Source organism: Aphis gossypii, chromosome X, assembly GCF_020184175.1.
Source record: "Aphis gossypii isolate Hap1 chromosome X, ASM2018417v2, whole genome shotgun sequence".
Classification (NCBI taxonomy): Eukaryota; Metazoa; Arthropoda; class Insecta; order Hemiptera; family Aphididae; genus Aphis; species Aphis gossypii.
The window spans coordinates 48359849-48382109 of NC_065533.1; the positions used below are offsets into that span (position 1 = coordinate 48359849).

At 26.2% G+C, this 22261-nt stretch overlaps 1 protein-coding gene and 1 long non-coding RNA gene across 2 annotated transcripts; one reads left to right on the forward strand and one right to left on the reverse strand.

Annotated features, from left to right (window-relative positions):
* Positions 1-918: 918 nt before the first annotated feature.
* LOC114127919 (translation factor GUF1 homolog, mitochondrial) lies at positions 919-5484 on the reverse strand. The gene is made up of 10 exons (XM_027992281.2): positions 5060-5484; positions 4225-4579; positions 3885-4153; positions 3575-3814; positions 3383-3510; positions 3181-3318; positions 2903-3117; positions 1775-1903; positions 1624-1707; positions 919-1163 (listed from the first exon to the last, which is right to left on the reverse strand). Exons 1-10 carry the CDS (start codon positions 5338-5340, stop codon positions 1029-1031), a joined length of 1974 nt encoding a protein of 657 aa, XP_027848082.2. The 5' UTR covers positions 5341-5484; the 3' UTR covers positions 919-1028.
* A 146-nt stretch (positions 5485-5630) lies between these two features.
* On the forward strand, positions 5631-13227 carry LOC126551872 (uncharacterized). Its single transcript, XR_007605757.1, has 3 exons — positions 5631-5919; positions 5986-8522; positions 11440-13227. It is a non-coding gene; the product is annotated as an uncharacterized LOC126551872 (long non-coding RNA).
* Positions 13228-22261: the final 9034 nt, after the last annotated feature.

Here is a 22261-nt window from a genome sequence, read left to right on the forward strand (position 1 = left end):
ATATTTACACATAAGCTGATAATTCTAAATTAATGAGTAATACTTTCGTATTTAAGTGTCAATTGTGACATAAAATAATTTTTATTAATTTATAATGTTAAGAAATACTTCATCACTGTTGTTACAGTAATTAATTAAGTTAAATAAATTATTATAGACGATATTGACTAAGATTAACATATTTCAACATTATTTTTTTACTGGAAAAACTACTCATCAATAATATTACTATAATTAATACCACATAAATTATAAATAATCATAAACATAATCTTAATGCATTATCTTGTCTGCCTGGGTGGGTATTATAAACCGGTTGATGTATATCTAATACTCATATAGAGCTGTATAGCTGTGTTTAAAAAATATACTATTATTTGGATAATTCTGAATTAATACGATGACAGTACAAAATTATTCAATCTTATATACAAATTATTGTAACTTTTAATTATAATTACTACAATTTATGTTCAATTGAACTATATGTGTTAAATTTTTATGTAATGCTGTTACTTGAACATAACTACATTATAATTATATTTATTAAGTGGTGTCTGAAATTATTAATTTACTAAATTAGTATTCTAATAAATTACTTTTAATGACCATCATTATTCATTAATGATTAAAGAAAAATATAGCTGGGGTGAGGATTTATGCTATTATTCCACAAATACTTATAAATCACACTTTTGTCCAATTTCAATCCAAAATATAAATTTTTTTCTATTTCGAAAAGATGAAAATAAATAATGACAGTTTTTTTAAGTTTCAACAGAGGTAATTCTGAACATTGCTGCTTTTAAAATACCGTGCAAGACATTTAAATTCCAAAAACTATATGGAAAGAAAAAACACATTGAGAAATCAAAAGCATATTTATAATGCTCAGATTTAAAAATTAATAGTTCAATAGAATTTGTTAACAAAATTTATTGACTACTATTTATAATTGTAAATTATAACAAAAATAAACACTTCATACACGTTTAAATTGACAGTCTATAGAATAATGCATAGAATTGTTAACGTTTAAGAACATTAATGAATGTATCACGAGGAATTTCAATATTTCCAACCATTTTCATTTTTTTTTTAGCATCTGACTGTTGTTTCAAAAGTTTCATTTTTCTTGTAATATCACCACCACGTTTTCCACACTATAAAATAAAGTAACAAGTTGTTATAAGACATTAATATAATTATTTATTAGTACTAAAAAAATAAGAGTCAAAAACAGTAGTTATATTAAGTAAATATTTAAGTTCAATCAGAGTACTTATAAAAATTTATCTAGATAATAAATATATTATAGAATTAGATAGTAAGTATTAGTATTGTATTAGAATATTAGATCAATAAAGTATAATCCAATAAAATGTTGTTATAATATGTGAATTTAACGAATATCAATATATTATTATTATTTATTGAATAATAAATTCTTAATTAATTTAATTATCCTTAATTAACCTAATTTAACCTTGATTTGATTTACTCAACATGGTAAATAAAAAATAAAACAAAAGTAGAATAATTTGATTTTATGTATAATAATTTATAGCTTAAACTTAGTGTTGAAATAATTATTGAAGTATAATAGAAGGATTGCACACTTACAAGTTTAGATGTTACATCTTTGCGATACGCTTTCAATGTTTCTCTTGCAATTATTTTCCCTTTGACTGAAGCTTGAATCGCAATCTATGTCATTTCATATTTTAGTTAGATGATAAAAGTGCCAATGATTAATCAGTACTTAAAATATTACCTGAAACATTTGTCTTGGAACCATGTCAACTAATTTCAATACCATTTTACGCCCAAGACTTACAGCTTTACTTGAATGAACTATGGTTCCAAGTTCTTCAACAACATTTCCATTAAGCAAAATATTCAACTAAAAAAATATGAATAGTTTAGATTAAAAAGCAAGAATTGGTATTAAAGTGTTAAAAAGATTTAAGATTGTACTTAAAATACTACTCAACATAATATGCTTTTTATTTTATTGTGTTAAATTATTATAAATTTTAAGTACTATTTTTTTTTTATTATTATCATTAATTAACAAATCATATTAACTCAAATTTGGTTTTTCATCATACATTTTCTAATTTTTGAATTTTGATAGATAAATTCAAATTATTTTTAAAAAAAAATCTGGTTTTTTTAATAATTTTATAATAAAATAATATATTGTTATCTGTAAAATACAATAAGTAAAGGTTGTAAAGGTTAGACATTTGATGTGTTTGCTGAAGTAGTCCAGCTAGTAGCTACACCATTTCAAATAATAGCAGTTAAAAATAACTATTAATAGGTTATAGAAGAATTATATTATAGAAACTTGTTTGTAGTTGTGTCTTGCTATTTATTATTTTATTTATTGTATAAATAACAATGTTATTGATTATTAAGCTTTATAATGAAAATAAATTAATAAAAATATAATTAAACCACTAGAGTTTTTACTTAAATAATATTACTACTACCTATAATTAGTTCATAATTTTTTCAATAAAACTCTTTATCCAAGTTAGTTATACATAAGTTGAGAACCATTATATTATATACAAGGTTAAATTTAAAAATAACTATTATAAAAAAAAAATTATATTTGTAATGTAATAAATTTTTACCAACAATACACTTTGGTAAGATACCCACATATTAATAAATTTAGAGTTTAGATTATTATTAAGATAAACACATGCTACTATTGAAATTGTTATTATTTAAGATAAATTAAAACTATTATACATCATAAATCAATTGTACCATATAGAGTATAGACTATGGTTACATTTCAAAAACATTATTCAAAATTAGCATCAGTTATATTAGCAGCATATTATATTAAATTTATAATATTATCTATGTTTGTAATTTATCATACTTTAACTAGATTTGAGAGTTCATATCCATGATCTTCATAACTAAAACTTCCAAAACCTGATGTAATCGATTTAAGTGTATCATGAAAGTCTATCACAATTTCATTTAATGGGAAATAACACTGTATCATTATTCTAGTATTGTCAATATTAGTCGAAGATTTTTGTACACCTCTTTTCTCCATACATAATGACAAAACACCTCCCAAATATTCATCTATAATTTAAATTTTATTATTAATAAAACAGAATATATTCATTAATTACAGTTTATTTTTACCAGGAGTTATGATAGTGCCAAGAATGAACGGTTCATAAAGTGCTACAGTGAAAGTGGGATCAGGGAAATCCATTGGATTAGAAAAACAAAACTCATCACTACCATACTTTTCAATTAATTTTTTTGAAGTCACTTTAGCTGAAATATTTTATATATTAAAAAAGATAATCAATATTTCTAAAAGTTTAGATAAAATAAAAACCTTTATATGTTACACTAGGCGCTGTCATAATTGCTTGAGCATTGTATTCCTGTTCCAGTCTTTGATTAAATACATCTAAATGGAGTAGGCCAAGGAAACCTAATCTCCAACCAAGACCTAGTGCTGGACTAGTATAAATAAATAAGTTATGTTAAAGTAAAAATAATTATTTGTTTTATAATTTTTTTGTACCTTGACTCAGTTGTAATACTAACAGCCGAATCATTGAGTGTTAGTCGTTCTAAAGCACTTCTCATTTCCATATGTAATGATTGATCCATAGGGAATAGCCCAGCAAACACCATTGGTTGTGCAGGTTTAAACCCAGGAAATGGTTCAACTGGTTCATCTTTTAAATGTATAGTATCTCCAATATGGGCTTCTTTTGCTGATCTTATATTACATGTGAGAAATCCAACTTGGCCACCTACTCTATAAAATTAAAAATTAAAAATAATAATAATAATAATTATTATAAAAATTATAAAAATTATACTCTTACAATGTTCCTGTGTTAAATTCTGTTGGTCGTAGTATTCCAACATTTTTTACTGTATATGACGTTTGAGAATAAACAGTTGTTATTATATCACCTTCTTTAACACATCCATCTTGAACATAAATTAGAACTACAGCACCACGGTATTTATCAAACCAACTATCAAAAATCAAAGCTTTGAATGGTGCTTGACGATTAGCATCTGGAGGTGGTAATCGTGTGACAATAGATTCTAATAAATCTTCCACACCAGTTCCTTGCTTGGCTGATATCTATAAACATTTTATAATTTTTGTAACTAAAAAATAATTATTTTATAATCATTTATTGACAAAAACTTTACCCTTAAGACGGTTTCTGGCTCAATGTCAAACAAAACACGCAGTTGTTCTTCTACTTTTTCTGGATTGGCATTTTTTAAATCAACTTTATTTAATACAGGTACAATAATCAAATTCTGACAGAAGGCCAAATAAAAATTAGCCACCGTCTGAGCTTGAACACCTTGGTTAGCATCCACTAAAAGTATAACACCTTGGCATGCTGATAATGATCGAGAAACTTCATTGGAAAAATCAACATGACCTGGTGTATCGATTAAATTTAACAGGTATATTTGATCATCTATTTTGCTTTTATAAAATAATGAAGCTGTTTGAGCTTTCACTGTTATACCTCTTTCTTTTTCTACTTGTAATCTGGAATTAATAAATAAACAATAAGTTATTCCTTTTTATAACATATAATGTAGATACTTAAAATTGATTTAATGTATATATGAGTAGGTAGTTAAATAAGTAGTGATAATTCTTAAATATTTATTATTTTAACAAAAAAATATTTTTTTTCAAATAATTAATAATTTATAAGATATATAAAAAAAACTCTTTCATTGATTACTGTTTTACTTGCTATTTAATAATATAGGTTATCGGCCATAACCATACTTTATACAGTAAGTATAATGTTAATAACTCAAAAGATAAGACTAAAATATATACTTATAAATGCAAAGTTTAATCATTGACATTATTATTATTTAAATGTACCAGCTATTTATTAAATATATTTATCATTTTTTTTATGCGAATATAATCAATAATACACCAACACCTTCTTCAATATACATTTCAATTCAAACATAATTTATAATTATTATAAATTAAAAAAATGTTTACCTGTCTAACACTTGTGCTTTGCCTTCCTCGATGCAGACAGTATTTGTCAGTTCTAACAGCCGATCAGCCAATGTGCTCTTACCATGATCTACATGGGCTATGATACTAAAGTTGCGAATGTTTTCACTAGGTATGTTTTGATATTTAAGTGGCACTTCTGTTTTTCCTTCAGTGTTCACTGAATAACGCTGATAGTCCGTGAACAGAAACGATGAACTACCCTTGTATTTGTTCAAAATGTTTGAACCATAGGGTCTCAATATTCTAAACATCACTTTCATGTTCCTAACTACGAATTGTCTGTCCGACACAGAACGAACCTGAACAATTATAATAAGTTATAGGTAGTAAAGTTAACATGAGTAATTTTAATTATTGACTCGGAATTTCGGATATCAACGATCGCATTCACCATTTCGCCGACTTACAGCAGCTGCCGAACTATTTGCCGCTTATCACTTAGGACACTTCGTGATAAGGTGGCGACCGTCCGTAAATCGACAAGCGTGAAAGTTTACAGAACGATAAGAGATAAGTAAATAACTTATAAATTATAATATCAGTTCTGATTTCTGAAAAGCCGTTTGAAAAGTCGAAAAATTCTGAAGCCACGATTTAATATATTTAAATTTAAATCGTGTCTGAAGGCTGAAGCGCTGCAGAACGCCAGTACTCACTACTCATACTCAGTACTCAGTGGCCACTAGTGACTAGTCGGTAGGTATACTTGTTTGTGGTCAGTACGCGACAACGCTGCAACGATGAACAGGCCAAAGCTGACTTTGTTCTTGACTTTCGTAATCTACTACATGATCTCCATGTTACCTTGGAGTGCGTTCGAATATGATAATCAGAGTAGAGTACGTTAGAGTTGAGTTAATTCTGTTGTTATCAGTGGAGTTAAAATAACATACCTATTTATTTAGGGTTGTCGGGTTAACCCGGAGTCAACAACTATGTGTTACCGAACGATAGCGCAGAGTTAACTGTTATATGCCGAACGACGTTGGGTTACTCGAGTTAACTATAGTTAAGTTTTCAAACGCGCCCCTGTATTACAACATAATAGGTACTGCGACACATTTCATTTCAATACAATATAATACAGAAAGAAACGTACAACAATTCATGGATAATTAATGATGCAGAAGATTTGTAACAGAGTGAGTAATATGTTTTCCAGACTTCATGAGATAATAGGATTATCACACACACGAGCCGCAAGGACGCATAAACACATCGGTACTGATCACTTGACTACAACAGTGGTAAAAGACAGGAACGGCTCAAATATATAAATATACTTGAGTTAAAACTTTTTAAACTTGATTATTGCTGCCCCCTACATACTATAGGTATCAAATGTTTTTTTTAATCTATAATAGAAAAATGTTAAATGCCGCCCTAGGCGTGGACCTATGTTGCCTACTCCTTGAGCCAGGCCTGGCAAAAGATCTATGTAGGAGAGCCGGACATAGACCCTTATCTATAGGCGAAACTATGGGTCAGGCCTGACCTGATAGGTACTGGCTGGATATCATATAGAATCATACTGGCTTATAGTAGTTAGTAGAATTTAAAATAAAAATTAAAAACTTAGAATTTTTTTTTATATCTATTACTTGGCCTGTCCTAATAAAATTGTCTAGTTTTGCCTATGCCCTTATCAAACAGGATTGACAAGAGTTAGAGCAAGCAACTTCATGCCAGTCTATATCAGGAATTGCATTTTCGTAGATTTAGAAATATTTTCAATAAATACGTTGAAAATTCTAAACAAGAGATAATAGAAAATTAATTTTTTTATATCAGTCACAGCCCCCAATTACTATACCTCATTTTTATTATTATTAACCTAGTGTAGTGGGTAAAATGATCATATTCTAACTGTCTTGTAGTATTTTGGCTGTTTTTGATAGACACTAAAAATGTAAGATGCCCATTTCTCAAACAACCAAGTTACTAAGAAAACTTTATATTATTATTATATTATAATTTTTGATGATGGAATTTTTTTTCACATTATATGTTCTGTTTAACCATCTTTCAATAAATCAGAACTACCTACTTATTTTATTGATTATTTCTTGAGTGATTCACTGAAGTCATATAGTTTCTGAAATTTGTTTAAATATTTGTCGATTATTCTTAAAATCAAGGCTATATTATATATTATGTAATTCTTAATTATATTTAAGTTTTTCATAATGGTAGATACATATACCTATACTATTGAGATATTATGTATGTAGGTAGTAAAAGTATTTAGTATTATTATATTTAAAAATGACGATATAAAGAAAATTGAAATTTTATTATTAATTTTAATGTTTTAAAAATCTAAATGTATAATATAATATTTAATAATGCAGTAATATAAATGTGATTTTAAGTATAGAAAACTAATTAACTTTATTTAATATTGTCAACAAGATAAGATAACAATTTATTCTAAAAATATTTGTAAATGCAATATGCATATTACAATATGAATAGTGAGTTTCATGTCAGTCAAGTGGTGACATTAGGTAGGTCTATGGACCTACTTATAACTGGTTAATCTACCACGGTCATGTTTCGTGAGCTATAGACAAATTGTAGTAGTTCATCACAGGTACAGAAAAAAGTGTAAAATTAACAATAATATACTATATACTATACCTTGTCAGTGTTATAATGTATTTAGATTACTTATTTGTAACTATATAATTTAAAAAAAAAATTTAATCTGTTATATTGTACCTTATATACAAAATATTAAGTATATTAGTAAAAAATTTTAAGATATAATTATGACTTGATTGCGAAATAAAAAGCATGCAATGGAATCTAAACTGAATTAAAGAGTACCTAATTAGAAAGTTCTGAAGATTATTGTTTTAGATATTTAAGTTATAAAATAATGATGATAAATGACAATATACCAAGGGTTGCTTACGTGAATGTGTTCGTGAGCCACATGGATAAATACAATTATGCCAAGAACCAAAATGTTTATAAATACATGTTATATAATTTGATAATTTTTATAAATGCTTATCAAAAAAATAAAAATTCATAACAATAGTAAGTAAATTTTGATTTTATAAATAAGACATGAGCCATATCTGACTATAATGAAAGCCACATGCAGCTTATTAATTTCTTATTTAAACAAATTTAAAACCAAATTTACAAAATAAATACATAATGAAAGTATATAACAGTGTAGTATGCCAATGAAGGTAATGTTGTTTTAGATGATGACAGTTCAGTGGTATGCAAATGTGATGATAAGTATAAATGATTTGTAAAAGACTATTTAAATAATAATTATTAACAAGTAAATTATTAAAATTAATCAATATTTTGTATTATAGATGGAAGTATAGAACTATGTTTACTAATTCTTTGGATGTCATAGACTGGGAAGCTGACACTTAACAGTTTACAGAACACACAATAATTGTATATCATCATATAGGTAGGACCTATTAAATTATAATCGAAACTGAGAATTGAATATTTGTTATAGTTCACACATAATAAGTATAGCTGTAGGTATACCTACAGCTTATAGCATGGGCGCCCATTGGGGAGGGCAAGATAGGGCACTTGCCCCCTCTGAACAAAACATATTATTATGAACTTGTAGCTCAATAAATATTACCATAATATTATTATTATCTTTATATCTTACATTTGAGAATTTTTTTATTTTGACTCCCTTTAATATATTACCTATAGGCGCCCATGTTGGAGACACAGTCTGCCGGGGGGGAGGGGGGCAGTGTCCACCTTAGATCATATACAATGGATAGAGCCATGCCATTTATTTTACACATAATGTCGATTGTCGATGATGCACACATTATGCGCAAGCGATGTTAAAAACAAAATATTAGTTACGTAATATTATTTTTATATTTTATCATTATTGGGAAAAATGTGCAACAAGTCGTTTACGCATACGCAGTAGAGATCACATCATAACTCGCGACTCGTTGTAATGTATGCATCAAAATATTAAGTTGTGGCTCCATCCATTATATATGATCTAAGGTGCCCACCCGGCCCCTCCCGTAAACACGCCTATTGTTTAAATAAATCAAAAACGCTATTGTGTAAGTACAGTAAAATTCGTATTACTATGATGACGTAAAAATTTGAAATACCCGCAAATAATGTTTTTTTAAATTATAAAAAAATAATTAGCATAGTTATTTAATATTTAAAATTGTAATAAGTAGTTTTGTACAAACTAATGAATTAAAATAATATCTATAAAAAATTAAAATTGCCTTTATATATATTTAAATTTTATGGTTTTTATATGGACTACTTACGAGAAATCTGTTAATGTTTTAAGATAAATATATTTATATTAACTAATTATATGTTAATATTATAATTTTTATTTTTTTATCATTATAATTTTGAGCTATTATAAAAATAATACTAAAAAAGAAATATTTGCTTATCTGCTAAATAAATTGGATAAATATAGAAACAGTAACAACGGTAATATAAACTAATAGTTTTATAATATTTTAGCAGGTAATATAATAACTCGTTTTTTAAATTTAAATTAAGTACTTTTACATTTATTTTTAAATATATATTTGAAGAGAAAATAATTAACAGACTTAAAAATGACTAAGCAACCACAAGGAGAAGACAAGAAAGTAATTGAAATGGGTTTTACGTAATTATATTTAAATTTTTGTTTGTGTATCACTTGAACACATTGATCACCTTTTAGGCCAACTCCAGGACCTGGTGGTTTTTTGAAGATCAAATTAGATGTAAAATAAAAAAAAATAAAGTACTCCAATTCGATCAATACCAAAATATAATAAGCAGAGTATAGGATATGGAAAAGAATAAATTTAGAACTGAATAGACGGTTGTTAAAAACCCAACGCCACCAACGATAACACCTATAAGAAATTTAAATTTGCCAAAAATTTCTCAGGAATCGCTATTTGACAAATGTCTAATTGAAAATGAAGATAGTGGTGTATAAATATTTAATAATGTAATAATAGAACTAACACACACTGCTCAGTGTATAATATCAACTATTTTACTAACAACATAATAATTAGTTATAATATAAGTATAACTTAAGCTTATATAAAAAAAAATTTTAAAAAATGTGTGATCGAAAGTTTTGTACATCGTAAATTGTTTTGTGTCATCACTGTGACTAGTGTGAATTTCTCATTGACAGCATAGGACTACCTATGTAATTCATCTTGAAAGTTTTACTTTTTAAATTTTGAGTATTTGAGTGGAAAAAACGCAGTATTGACTCTGAGGAAACAAACACGTCATGCCTATTAAATATTATGAATAACTAAAGCTGATTTTAATTTTATGATTAAGAACTAGGCACATATTTTTCCTATGTTAAACCTATGCTGTAAGTATGCAGTATAATATTTTTAATTACGTTTTTATCTAGATTTTTTTAAACACAATCTAACTTCTATAAAACAAACATAATCGATCTTTGAAAAAAAATTCATTCAATAGAAATTGTAAAAAGAAAAAATAACATTTTTCACCAAAAAAACTCACTTTAAATTTTTATTTTTTTTTTTAAGAGTACCTAATTCAAAAACCAATGACCCTAGGTCTATAGACATTTAAATACTTCAGTAAGCTTTTAGTACTATTAATTTCTATACATGGCTTAATTTTTTTTAAATATTTTGAGTATTTTTGACCGATTCATAGACATTTGGCATTTTTATTTTATTTTGTTACTATAAATGTCGCAAATTTCGATTGATAATATACCTATATATATATATATTAATACACGGTTCCTCATAAGAAGTTGAAAAATATTTATACGAATAAAAATGTTTTTGTTATTTTTTTGTAACTTAAAAATAATATAGTGAGTACCTTACTTTAAACGTTTAACATAATATATTATTATATTTTATACATTATAGTATTATACACATACCTATAATAACGTTTTCAAATGAATATTTTTGGAAAAAATAATTCAATATGGTAGGTATTACTAACAGTAAAATAAATAAGATAAGTACTTTAATATCAATATGTATTTAAATCATAAAATACTATACTTGTATTATAGGTAATATACCTACACTATACAGGCTGATGTCTGCATTGAGAATCGTTTTTCATACGCGCAATGATTTATCATTGAATTCAAATTTATTACATATATATTTTTAGTAACTTACAACTTACCCACTCAAGAATGATGTACCCGAGCTGTGGCCTGTGAATTGTGATATAAGTGTATATATATTACACAAACACATACTGTATATCAGAGTTATCTACTTTATTTTATTACTTTTTTAAAACTATTTATTCAACAATTTTAAAATCAATAATTTATTTTTATGTAGGTGAAACGCTACATGATACTGAAAAATGGTTGGATGAAACTGCACCAGCTAATGACACCAATCTCGTGGATAATCTTGAAGAAGCGATAAATTTTATAGCACTTTTAGCATCTAAGCCAGAGGCAGATTCCAGCGATTTTGAAGAAATGCAAGCTATTTCAGTAGTACAATTTTTACGTACCATTAAAACACCTAATGGTGCATATGAGCCTAACAATATCCGAGGAGTTTATTGACAAAAAAGGCGAAGAATTTCACAAACAATAATCTATTTATAAATATACATATACATAAAAAAAATTAATACTGCGCAATAAAAATTTAGTATGTAAACAATGTTAACAATGTTTTAATCATGACAAATAATTATACATAATATAATAATAATCTTATTTGTCATGGTTTTACTAAACATACAAATTTTGTTTTTCAATGTAATCAGTTTTAACATTTAATATTCTTTAATGTTATCTATGTTAGAAACATAGAGTATCTAAGATACAGTGGTCGCCACTTATTATAATTACGGTTAATGTTATCGAAAAGCACGGTCTTAAAAAGACCGTTTTAAAAAGATTAAGTACGTGCCGGTCGGGGAGTCGGATCTATACTTTTATGTGTAAATTATGTCAGTTTTTGTAATCAATACGCCACATAAATGCATAATGTTATCAGTTCGAGGTCAAAATAACAACAATATGTTTGAGTATATTTAACTTTTAATACACACACAATTTCCGTCAAATTGTTGATTTTATTGGTTTTATTAGACATTTTTAAAAGTGCATTTCTTATGGCAATACTTACACGAGACACGAATCCGCAGAAAACACATCCGTGCACTATGAAAAACTATTAAATGTTTTTTTTTTTTGTATGTATTAAATTTGAGGCAACATTAAAGTTAGAAGACATTTAGTAATGCCTATAAAGTATTCATGAAGTATAATTTGGATAAATTCTGAATTACATGAAAAATAAATAAATTAAATAATTTAATAAATTGTTATGGATTCATCCCAAGTCACTAAATCATATATTTAAGTGACCGTCAAATCATTATGGATTTATTAAATGCTAAGTGATTTTTCAAGCAATCTGTAATGTGTTTTGGATTTGATTTTTTTTTAATTTGAATAAACAAATAGTCCATAAAACTGTACAATATATATTGTATATTATTTATAATAACAACTTTATAATGTTTATTAATTATTTATGGAAACTAGTGATTCATTAAAACATTAACTAAAATCCTGAAGATTATTTGTAAGTACCTAATAAAAATAATATTAAAGTATAATATTTATTAATTAATAAAGATATAATATCTATAGCTACTGCTAAATCACAAGATCTCAAAGATGTTTATTTATACTAGGTAAAATTTAGAATACATTTATGGAATAATTAATATTATACATGAGTACAAGTATTGTTATGTTTTATTTCAAATTATTTTTAATATATTATTATTTATTAATAATTTATCTATGAAAGCTGTATATTCTTAACTAAGTTTTGTTAAAAACATTTAATTTACAAGAATTGATTTTTTTTTTTATTTTTTTTTTTTATTATCTTGTTATAATATTAATAAGTTAATCAACGTTTAATCATAGGTACCTACTACCTACTACAATTCAGTATACCAGTATGCTAATCATATCAAGTCTTGAAATTATTACTTATTGTATATATTCTTTAATAATATATTAAAATTTCACATATTAAGCCTATATTATTAAAACTATTAAATGTAATTGTTATGATTCTTTGTTTTATAAAATAATTTGTAGGTACCTATTAAGTAAAACAATTATGTGTGTTATTTTTCTGACACATAAATTTAACTAAATTATAAAATATTGTTTATACTATAAACTATTAACTATAGTCAAATATATTTAATATTTTCACTTTATAGTTATCATTCATATTTAATTATAATATTTTATGTATTATATACTGAAGTGTTATAGAAAAATAAGAAAAAAAAATTAAATTAAATATTATTTTGTTAAAACTATTCAAGTATGGATTTATTTAATTTTATTCGCAATAATAGGTATTTAATTATAGCATATTATTTATGTATTTTATATATCGGATGGAGTAATCAATGGTATTGTAAAGCATGTAAAGCTATCTACAAGAAATTGTTAGTGTTACAATAAATAATTTCAATTTGTAAATTTGTAAATTGAAGTGTGTTAGGAAGTCTACAGTTTACTCCTAGAATACAGCGAGTTATATCTGCTACTATGAATCTAATGACGTAAATATGTCCACAGAATTTTAGAAAAATGGCATCAAAAAGTGGTTTTAGAGTAAAAATATCTATTATGAAATTTGTAGAAACAATATTTTGGAGGGGACCTGGTTTGGGTTTTGTACTAATCTTAATATACAGCTCGTAATTAAAGGAATAAAAACATTTTATTTAACATTCTTAAAATAACTCATAATTTTTTAATACGTAATATTTTAAAAAAAACATAAACCAGATGCCCTCTTAAATATTGTTCTCTATGAATTTCATAATAGGTATTTTTACTCTAAAACCACTTTTTGATGCTATTTTTCTAAAATTCCGTGGACATGTTTTTACGGCGGAAAATGACCAGTGTGGCGCGGTGTCCTCTTAAAACGAGTTTGTTCAGTGTTTTCCAAACTGTGGTCCCTGAACCACTAGGGGTACCAGAAGGGGTCCACAATCGTAAATTAAAAATACCATATAGTATACATAAAAACGAAAATTTTACTTTTTATTAAGGAGGTTTGGCAGAGAAAAAGTTTGGGAAACGTTGGGTTAGTTAATATTCTTAACGAGCAATTGGCCAAAAAAATAAATCTAGTTTTTTTCATTTATTATTTCGATAAAATTGTATATTTGATTTACATTTAATAAATTTAAGTGCCTATTCAATTTATACTAAAAGTATAATAATCTTATTTGAGAATTTTTTCAAGACCAAAGTTTTACTAAATTTTATTATAAAGTGATAGATATTAAACATGACCAAAGTATTAGATTAGGTATATTTTATTATTATTATAATTATTATAATATAAAGATGCATTGTGAAGACTAGGTGACCACACTCATAATTGCATTCTTATTGCAGTATAAAAATTGATGCGCTTACTATCCCGACACGTTTCATGGTCATACTAACTTAGCCTTGATATCTCGTAACCCATAACACTAGATATGAGCATGACGTATTTAATAACACAATTATGATTTATAACTAAGCAAACAATAGATATCGTCGAAAACTAAGGTTTAACCCAGAGTTTGCGCTAATGTGCAGTACAACACAAATTATGCAGTACTTACTGCTAGGTACATATTTTAGCATTGTAAAAAAATAACTAATACCTGCATTATAAGACTAGACCAAAACAATTTGTAATAAAATTATAATTCATAGTACATAATAAAATTATATTATCATAATATTATTAGAATACAGCCATGAACCAAAGTGGATTATGTAATAATATTGGTATTAAATGTTTTCTATGATGTGTATTGATACCAGCCTACAAGTTATTTGCTATTGCGCTTCCGCTCAGGGTAGACCTTTTACATTGTTGAATTTATCGTTTGAAATTCCGGCTATTTTTAAATTATTTGTACTCGATTTTCTAAGTGAGATATTTTTAAGTTTTGTTTTGAAGTATAAAAATACATTCATTATGATTCGTTTTTCATATGCAATGAATTATTACTTACCTATCATTGAATTAAAATTTAACACATCTATTACATTTATGTCTTCAATTACTATGATTTACTCCATTATAAGGTAGATACCTTCTATTCAACAGACATCCACATTTTTGTTAAAATTTGATTTATGTACCACTAGTAATAAAATAATTAGTTATTATAATTGCCATTTTAAATACATAATATTATTTATTTGTAAATTTTCAACTTGCTATTATAATTAGTAAATTAATATGACATTTTTATATTTTTTATTAAAATAAATCTTTTATATATTATATAATATGTGATTGTATTTATTTAAGATGTAGAACAACTGTAAATTAAAATATAGTATTACAAAAATAAAAAATCTGAAACCATGAACCGACAGTGGCGTAGCTAGACAATTTTTCGTGGGTAGGCCCGATATTTTGATGGAATAAGGATTATCAATGAATATTTTTATTAAATAAAAAACAGTTCAGTTATCAAATTTAAAAGTGACCTGAGTTTAATTTAAAAATTTACTTATTAAAGTTTGTTTATACTCTCAAAAATTAAAAGTATAATTCTAAATCTAGTTCACAATTGTGAGGGTTGAATAAATCGTTATACTAAGCACTAAATAAGCAGGCACGGCGCCAAGGGGGGGCAAGGTGGGGCTCTAGCCCCCCCAGAAAACAGATCAGCCCCTTCGCCAGCCCCCCCACTAAAAAATATGTACGATAGATATTGTGTAAAATATCAATATTTAGCTTATATAATATATTTGTCACAACTAAAAATATTCAGGAATAAATTAAATTTATTATTTGTCTAATAAGGAAAAAATTTACTACAATTTCAATAAAATGTGTTTTGAAATTTGTAAAATAAGAAAAATCTTTTATTTATTTTTTATTACCTTTATTGAGTACTAATTACTAGATGAAAATGAACAAATAAACGTATCCCAATCATTGCATTAAAGATGATTGAAACAAATTGTTCATTACTAAACACAACTACTTTAATTTATATTTATGAAATGTAGGTAAGTAAAAGAAACATAATTATTCATTCACAAAGGTATGTAATATTAAAGTCATAAAGAACTTATCATTTTTGTGTATCATGTCATCATTATGAATATAGTTGTTGAAGGTCTGTGATTAGACATTTTATTACATAAGGTACAAAAAAAAATATTTGACATTATTCTTAAAACATTTTTAACTATTCAAAAGTTTGTATATATTATCTGTTTAGACTCTTAGAGCATACAATATAAAACGTATGTACTATATAGATAATAGCTATATTATGTTATATGATACGAAAATAGTTATATTTCATTAAAATAACCTCAGTATTTGTTGAAAAATTTTAGCCCACGTAAAAAAAATATTTGCCCCACTCTGCCTCCCCTGGAAAAAAATTCTAGTGCCGTGCCTGTAAATAAGTATACCTAATGTTAATAAAATTACCTGTGGCCATCTGTGTGGTATAAATTTCATAGTACTTTTAGCATCTAAGCCAGAGGCAGATTCCAGCGATTTTGATGAAATGCAAGCTATTTCAGTAATACAATTTTTACGTACCTTCCATTAAAACACCTAATGGTGTATATGAGCCTAACAATTTACGAATGATGGAGTACATTGACAAAAAAGGCGAAGAATTTCACAGTTTTGAAAAAACTGTAGATTATCTTAGTTTTATTATAAACAGCCATAGAGCCACCAAAATTTCCATATTTTTACTGATTGTTGCCAATCTAAAAAAAAGGTAAAAATACATTCTATGTTCTATTATTTTAATGCGAACGTTACAATTTTCCCAGGTGTTTTTTTTTATGTCATTGTTATCGTTATATTTTATGAATTATTGTCAAATATTTTTAGATTACCTATATGAATTTATTTTTAGTTGAAAAAAAAAATTTTTTTTAATTTTTTTTTATTATTTTATTTATTTTTGAGTTTATTAGTGGTATTTATTTATTTAAAATTATGATTTAAATTACGTGATTGTATTTTAAAATGAATGAAAAAAAGGGTTGATTGGGAAAGTGAGGAGAAAGAGCTATTAACTAAAACCTTCACACCATTTATCAAAGTAATTGAAAATAAAAATTGTGACACAAACATGAATGAGTTAAAACTAGAAGCTTGTTGTTATTAGTTATTTAGATACCTAAGTAATAACATTTATTTGGAGATTTGTTTTTATTTACAAAAGTTACAAGAATAAAAATAAAAAAAGTTTGAACTATAGTTTAATAATATTATTATATTATTATTAAATGTTAATTTTATATTCCTTAATATTTTATACTTTTCTATAATTAGTATTATTTAATTAATTTTATGCCAAGTGTTTTTTTTTTTTTTTTTTTATGAAATTTGAAATTAAAAAAAAACCCCCCGATACAAATAATAGATCAAATAATAATGTACCTACCTACTTAAAAGATATCACTTATAAATTCTTTACATAATAATATTAACTAAATTACCAATATAATATGATAATATGGAATCTACCCATAATATACATATTATAGTATATTGTATATTGCATACGTTTAGTAACAAAACTGTCGTATGTACTGCGCTCTTGCTACATTACCTCTATTTTGTTTTATTTGTATAACATTATAATTATCCTCATCTGCACAACTATCACTTTCACTTTCTTAATTATAATCATCATCTTCACTACTATTTTCTGTGCTACTATTATTGTTATCGTTAAGATTTATAATATTGATATGTAAGTGTTTTTTAAAATGTAATTTCACGTTGTGTAACACTGATAATGCTACTATAGCAACTTTAGCGTTCTCGAGACTTATGGTCATTCCTCGCAATAGACAGCGAAAACGTTGCTTGATTTGTCCAAGTAATCTCTCTATTGTTTTTCTTGCTCTGATGTGTGTGTAATTGTATTGTCGCTCCACATCGTTTTGATGATTGAGAATTGGTGTTAACATGTCGGAGTACAAGCATAACCACTATCACCGAGTAAGATACCGTTTATTAATCCATTTTCAAATTGTTCCTTGATAAGATTTTCGTTCCAAATCCTTGAATCGTGTGCACTTCCTCTCCAACGAGCAATTACATGCAATAGGTATATGACAATTTGCATCACAAATTACCGAAATTATTAATTATTAATTATTATTATTTATAAGTATTAAATATAATTTTAACAAGACTTCAACTTGATATTTCATAAATTTGAGTATTTTAATAAATACTCTATTACAATACATGTTGTAATGTTGTATGGCTTACTTAAACATTTATTGAATAAAAATCTTTTCTATTATTGTACAATTGAGTATAGTCACTCGCTACCTGTTTGATCCGTATATGTGTACAATCTATCGCACCAATTATTGAGGGCATATTAAATTTTCTACGAAAATCTGTCTTTTTAGTTGCTAACTGTTCGTTGGTCAATGGAAACTTATTATCATTAATATAATCATTTTTTATTGATGCTAATGCTCTACAAACTAGACTCAAACATCGACTAACTGTCGGCTGATTATCAATATGTAAGTCTTCATTGTCGTTCTGAACCTTAAATTATAACAATATAGGTACTTTAATTTGTTTTAAATTCATAAATGAACTATTACTATAAATATAATCAATAATTAGATATTTGTCATCTATAGAGAAATAACGAAGTGTAATCAACAATATTGTAAGCTCGGCGAAATTGGTTTTCCGAGATTGTAAACTGTTCGAGGTAAAAAGTCACGAATTTCGTTTACGATTTGTAAGCATTCTGTTTCGAAAATCGATATTTTTTTCGAAATTCACTATTAGTAAGTTCGTTGTAAAGATTTTTACGAATCTTATATATTTTCCGCATTCTAATAAAATACACATTTCTTAAATTTCTTACTCGTCTAACATCTTGTACATTACCGATATCCATTTTCGTAAGTATAAAACGTACAAGTTTTTAAAATACGAATGAAATAAATTAAATGATAATAAGATAATAGTGATTTTTATAATAAACCAGCTTTAAACCTAGTATTTATCTAGTTTATAAATCAGATTTATCGTTAAACTTAGTCTGTGGTCTAAGTAAAGTTTATCGTCTATGAATGACAAAAAAGATAAACTATTGTTAAACCCGGTCTAATTTGACTATGAATAACACTGAAAAGGTTTTCAGTCACTTCAGTTATTTCTTCCATAATGTATTATAATGTCGACTGTTGAAGTAATAACTGTGTCATTTTAATTTGTAGTAACTATCTATAAACAGTGTATTGACGATTATGACATGAACACTGTATAGGGTTAGGTATTAGATTAAGCTCAATTTTTTAATAATATGATTTTTGAGATGTCGTAGATATATATAATAATAAACTAATAAATATATAAATTATATAATAATGTAAAATTATTTTTTATTAAAATCCAAGTTAAAAATATTATCAAACAAGTACATAATGCATTTTAAAATTAATTTTACATTTGTCATATAATAACCTAACTTTATAAGTATTACAGTTTTAGATTCTGAACGAAGTGATGAATGTATTGATTTTACAATGATGTGTGTTTTTTTTTTGTTTTTTTTGTGTCTGTGTACAGCATAACTAGTCGAAATAATGCTCCAATTTCAAACTATGGGGGCGGTTTCCTTGGTGCATTATAGAGGTAAAAAGTTAACACTTTCCAACAGTTTTCAAAAAAATCGAGAAAAACAAAAAAAAAATGACGGAAAAACGGCAATTTTTACGCAAAACCAGTTTTCGACCAAATCGATTTTTTTATGGTTGTAATTCAAAAACTAATCACTGAAAATACTTGAAATTTTCACCAAATTTTAATGTCAGTGGTATCTGTATATCTGTATATAGTTAAATTTCCAAAAATTTTGACTTTTTTTGAGTTATTTATAGACCACTGAAATTTTTGATTTTTTTGAAAATTTAATACAAGTTTCCTTATGAGTTGTTTTTATTGTAGCTAAAAAAAATTAAAAATCGTTAGGCACAATTTTTTTTTATAAGCGTTTATAGTTCAAATTTTTACGAAATCTGTCGAAAACGCGAAAATTTGCAAGTAATTTTGAAGTTGAAAAATCATAAAATTTTTTGTGTTCATAACTAAGGATTAAAATTATAACACTAAGTTTTTCATAAGTTTTCCTTCAAGTAGCTATAGAGAAAACTCATAACATCATTAAAGGAAAAATTTTATGTGCGTTTGAATTTTAAATTTTTACTAAATAGCGTAACGACAACGATTTATCCCAAACGATTTTAAATATTTGTTATTATTCAAAAAGTATAAGTCGTAGATACTTGAAAATTTTACCAATTATTTAGATTGGCATTTTCTTTACATGATTTAATTTTCAAAATATTTTGAGTTTTTTTTTAGCTATTTATAGACAACTGAAATTTTCAATTTTTCTGAAAATTTTTTTTTGAAGTGTTGATAAAATTTTTTTGGCCCTATCAAAATACTTGAAAATTGTATACAAAGTTCCTCATATGTTATTCTTATAGTGATTAAAAAATTATAAGAATACATAGGCACAATTTTTTTTTATTAGCATTTGAAGTTCAAATTTTGACGAAAATTCGTCAAAATTATGAATATTTGCAAATTATTTTGTAGGTATAATTCATAAAAATGTTTGTATAGGTAGCTAAGAGTTGAAAATTGAATACAAGATTTTTCATAAGTTTAGCTTACAATAATTATAAAAGAACTTAAATTTTGGTGTATTCAGGCCATTAAAACATAAACCACCTTTTTCACCAACCACTGGAAATTATATCCTAGGCTGACAAATCATCTTCGTTCAGAATCGTTTTTCGTATACAATGATACCTATCATTGCATTCAAATTTAATCTACCCTAGTCCGAGGTCAACCCCACCCCCTAATGTACAGCAGAACGGCACCCACTTGCCCGCTTTTTTTAATTATTATTTTTTCTAATTTTTACATAGATAACCTTATGCAATCACCTACGTAATGAAGTTTTTTTAATTTGGACGACATTTTTAAACTCTAAACAGTTCAAATTATACTTTTCGAATTTCCGAGTTCCTAATATTCGTAAATATCAAATGATCTAAACATTCTGAACCGTATAAATAAATTATTTTCATTTTCCATGATTTTCGTATAAGTTTTAATCGTTCACTATCATACACATTAATAGGAGGTATTTTCCATATAATTTTATTAAGGTTGACTCATTTGATTATTGCAGACGGTTCTACTATTAGTAATCGATTTTACTTGAAACTATAGGTAAGTTTTAAATAATATGAATAAAGGGGAAAATTTGAGAGTTGAAATTTTTTTAAACTAATGCTAGTGTAAGAGTGTATTTCTAAATGCACAAAGTGATGCGCATTAGTACGGGTTTTAATAATTAATCACAGATTTTCGAGCAGTCGAAATAAACGATCTCTTTCAAATAATGTTACTGTTACGATATGACAATCAAGCAATTGTTTATATTTGACTTACAAATACTTATTGCACATTTTGTTTTCGTTAATTTTGTTGTATTATATTTTACTCGTTGATTACTAAATTTACAAAACAAGATTTAATTTAGCACGGCCATGGGAGGGGATTTATCCTCCGTATCAACCCCCCCCCCCGTAGATCTGCCACTGTTATAGTCTATAGTCTCCATCCGTGTTATTCTTCATCATTCAACTTTGTATAGGCCAGACTTAACGTCTATTCTAATTAAAAACTCCAACGCTCAAGAGATTAATCTCCTCTCTTAGTTGCTCAACAGAAACCCAAACGGTCTTACAAGAGAAAATCTGTAACATACAAAATTCCTTTAATGCACCCTATAAATTAGTCCTAAAAGAATAACACGTTATGGACGATGCTGAAGTCCACAAAAAAGAATGATATCCCCAACAAAATCCTTACAGTAAAAAAATGTTTAGTTCCAGATCCCCCTCCCAAGAAAGTCAGACTATCAAAGTAGTGATATCTACGTTGATGCCAAGTTTGTTTTATACCTCATTCAAAAACTGGCTAAGTGTTATGCCTTACAGATAAAAAAGTAGTATTGTCAATGAAAGTAGAAATGGAG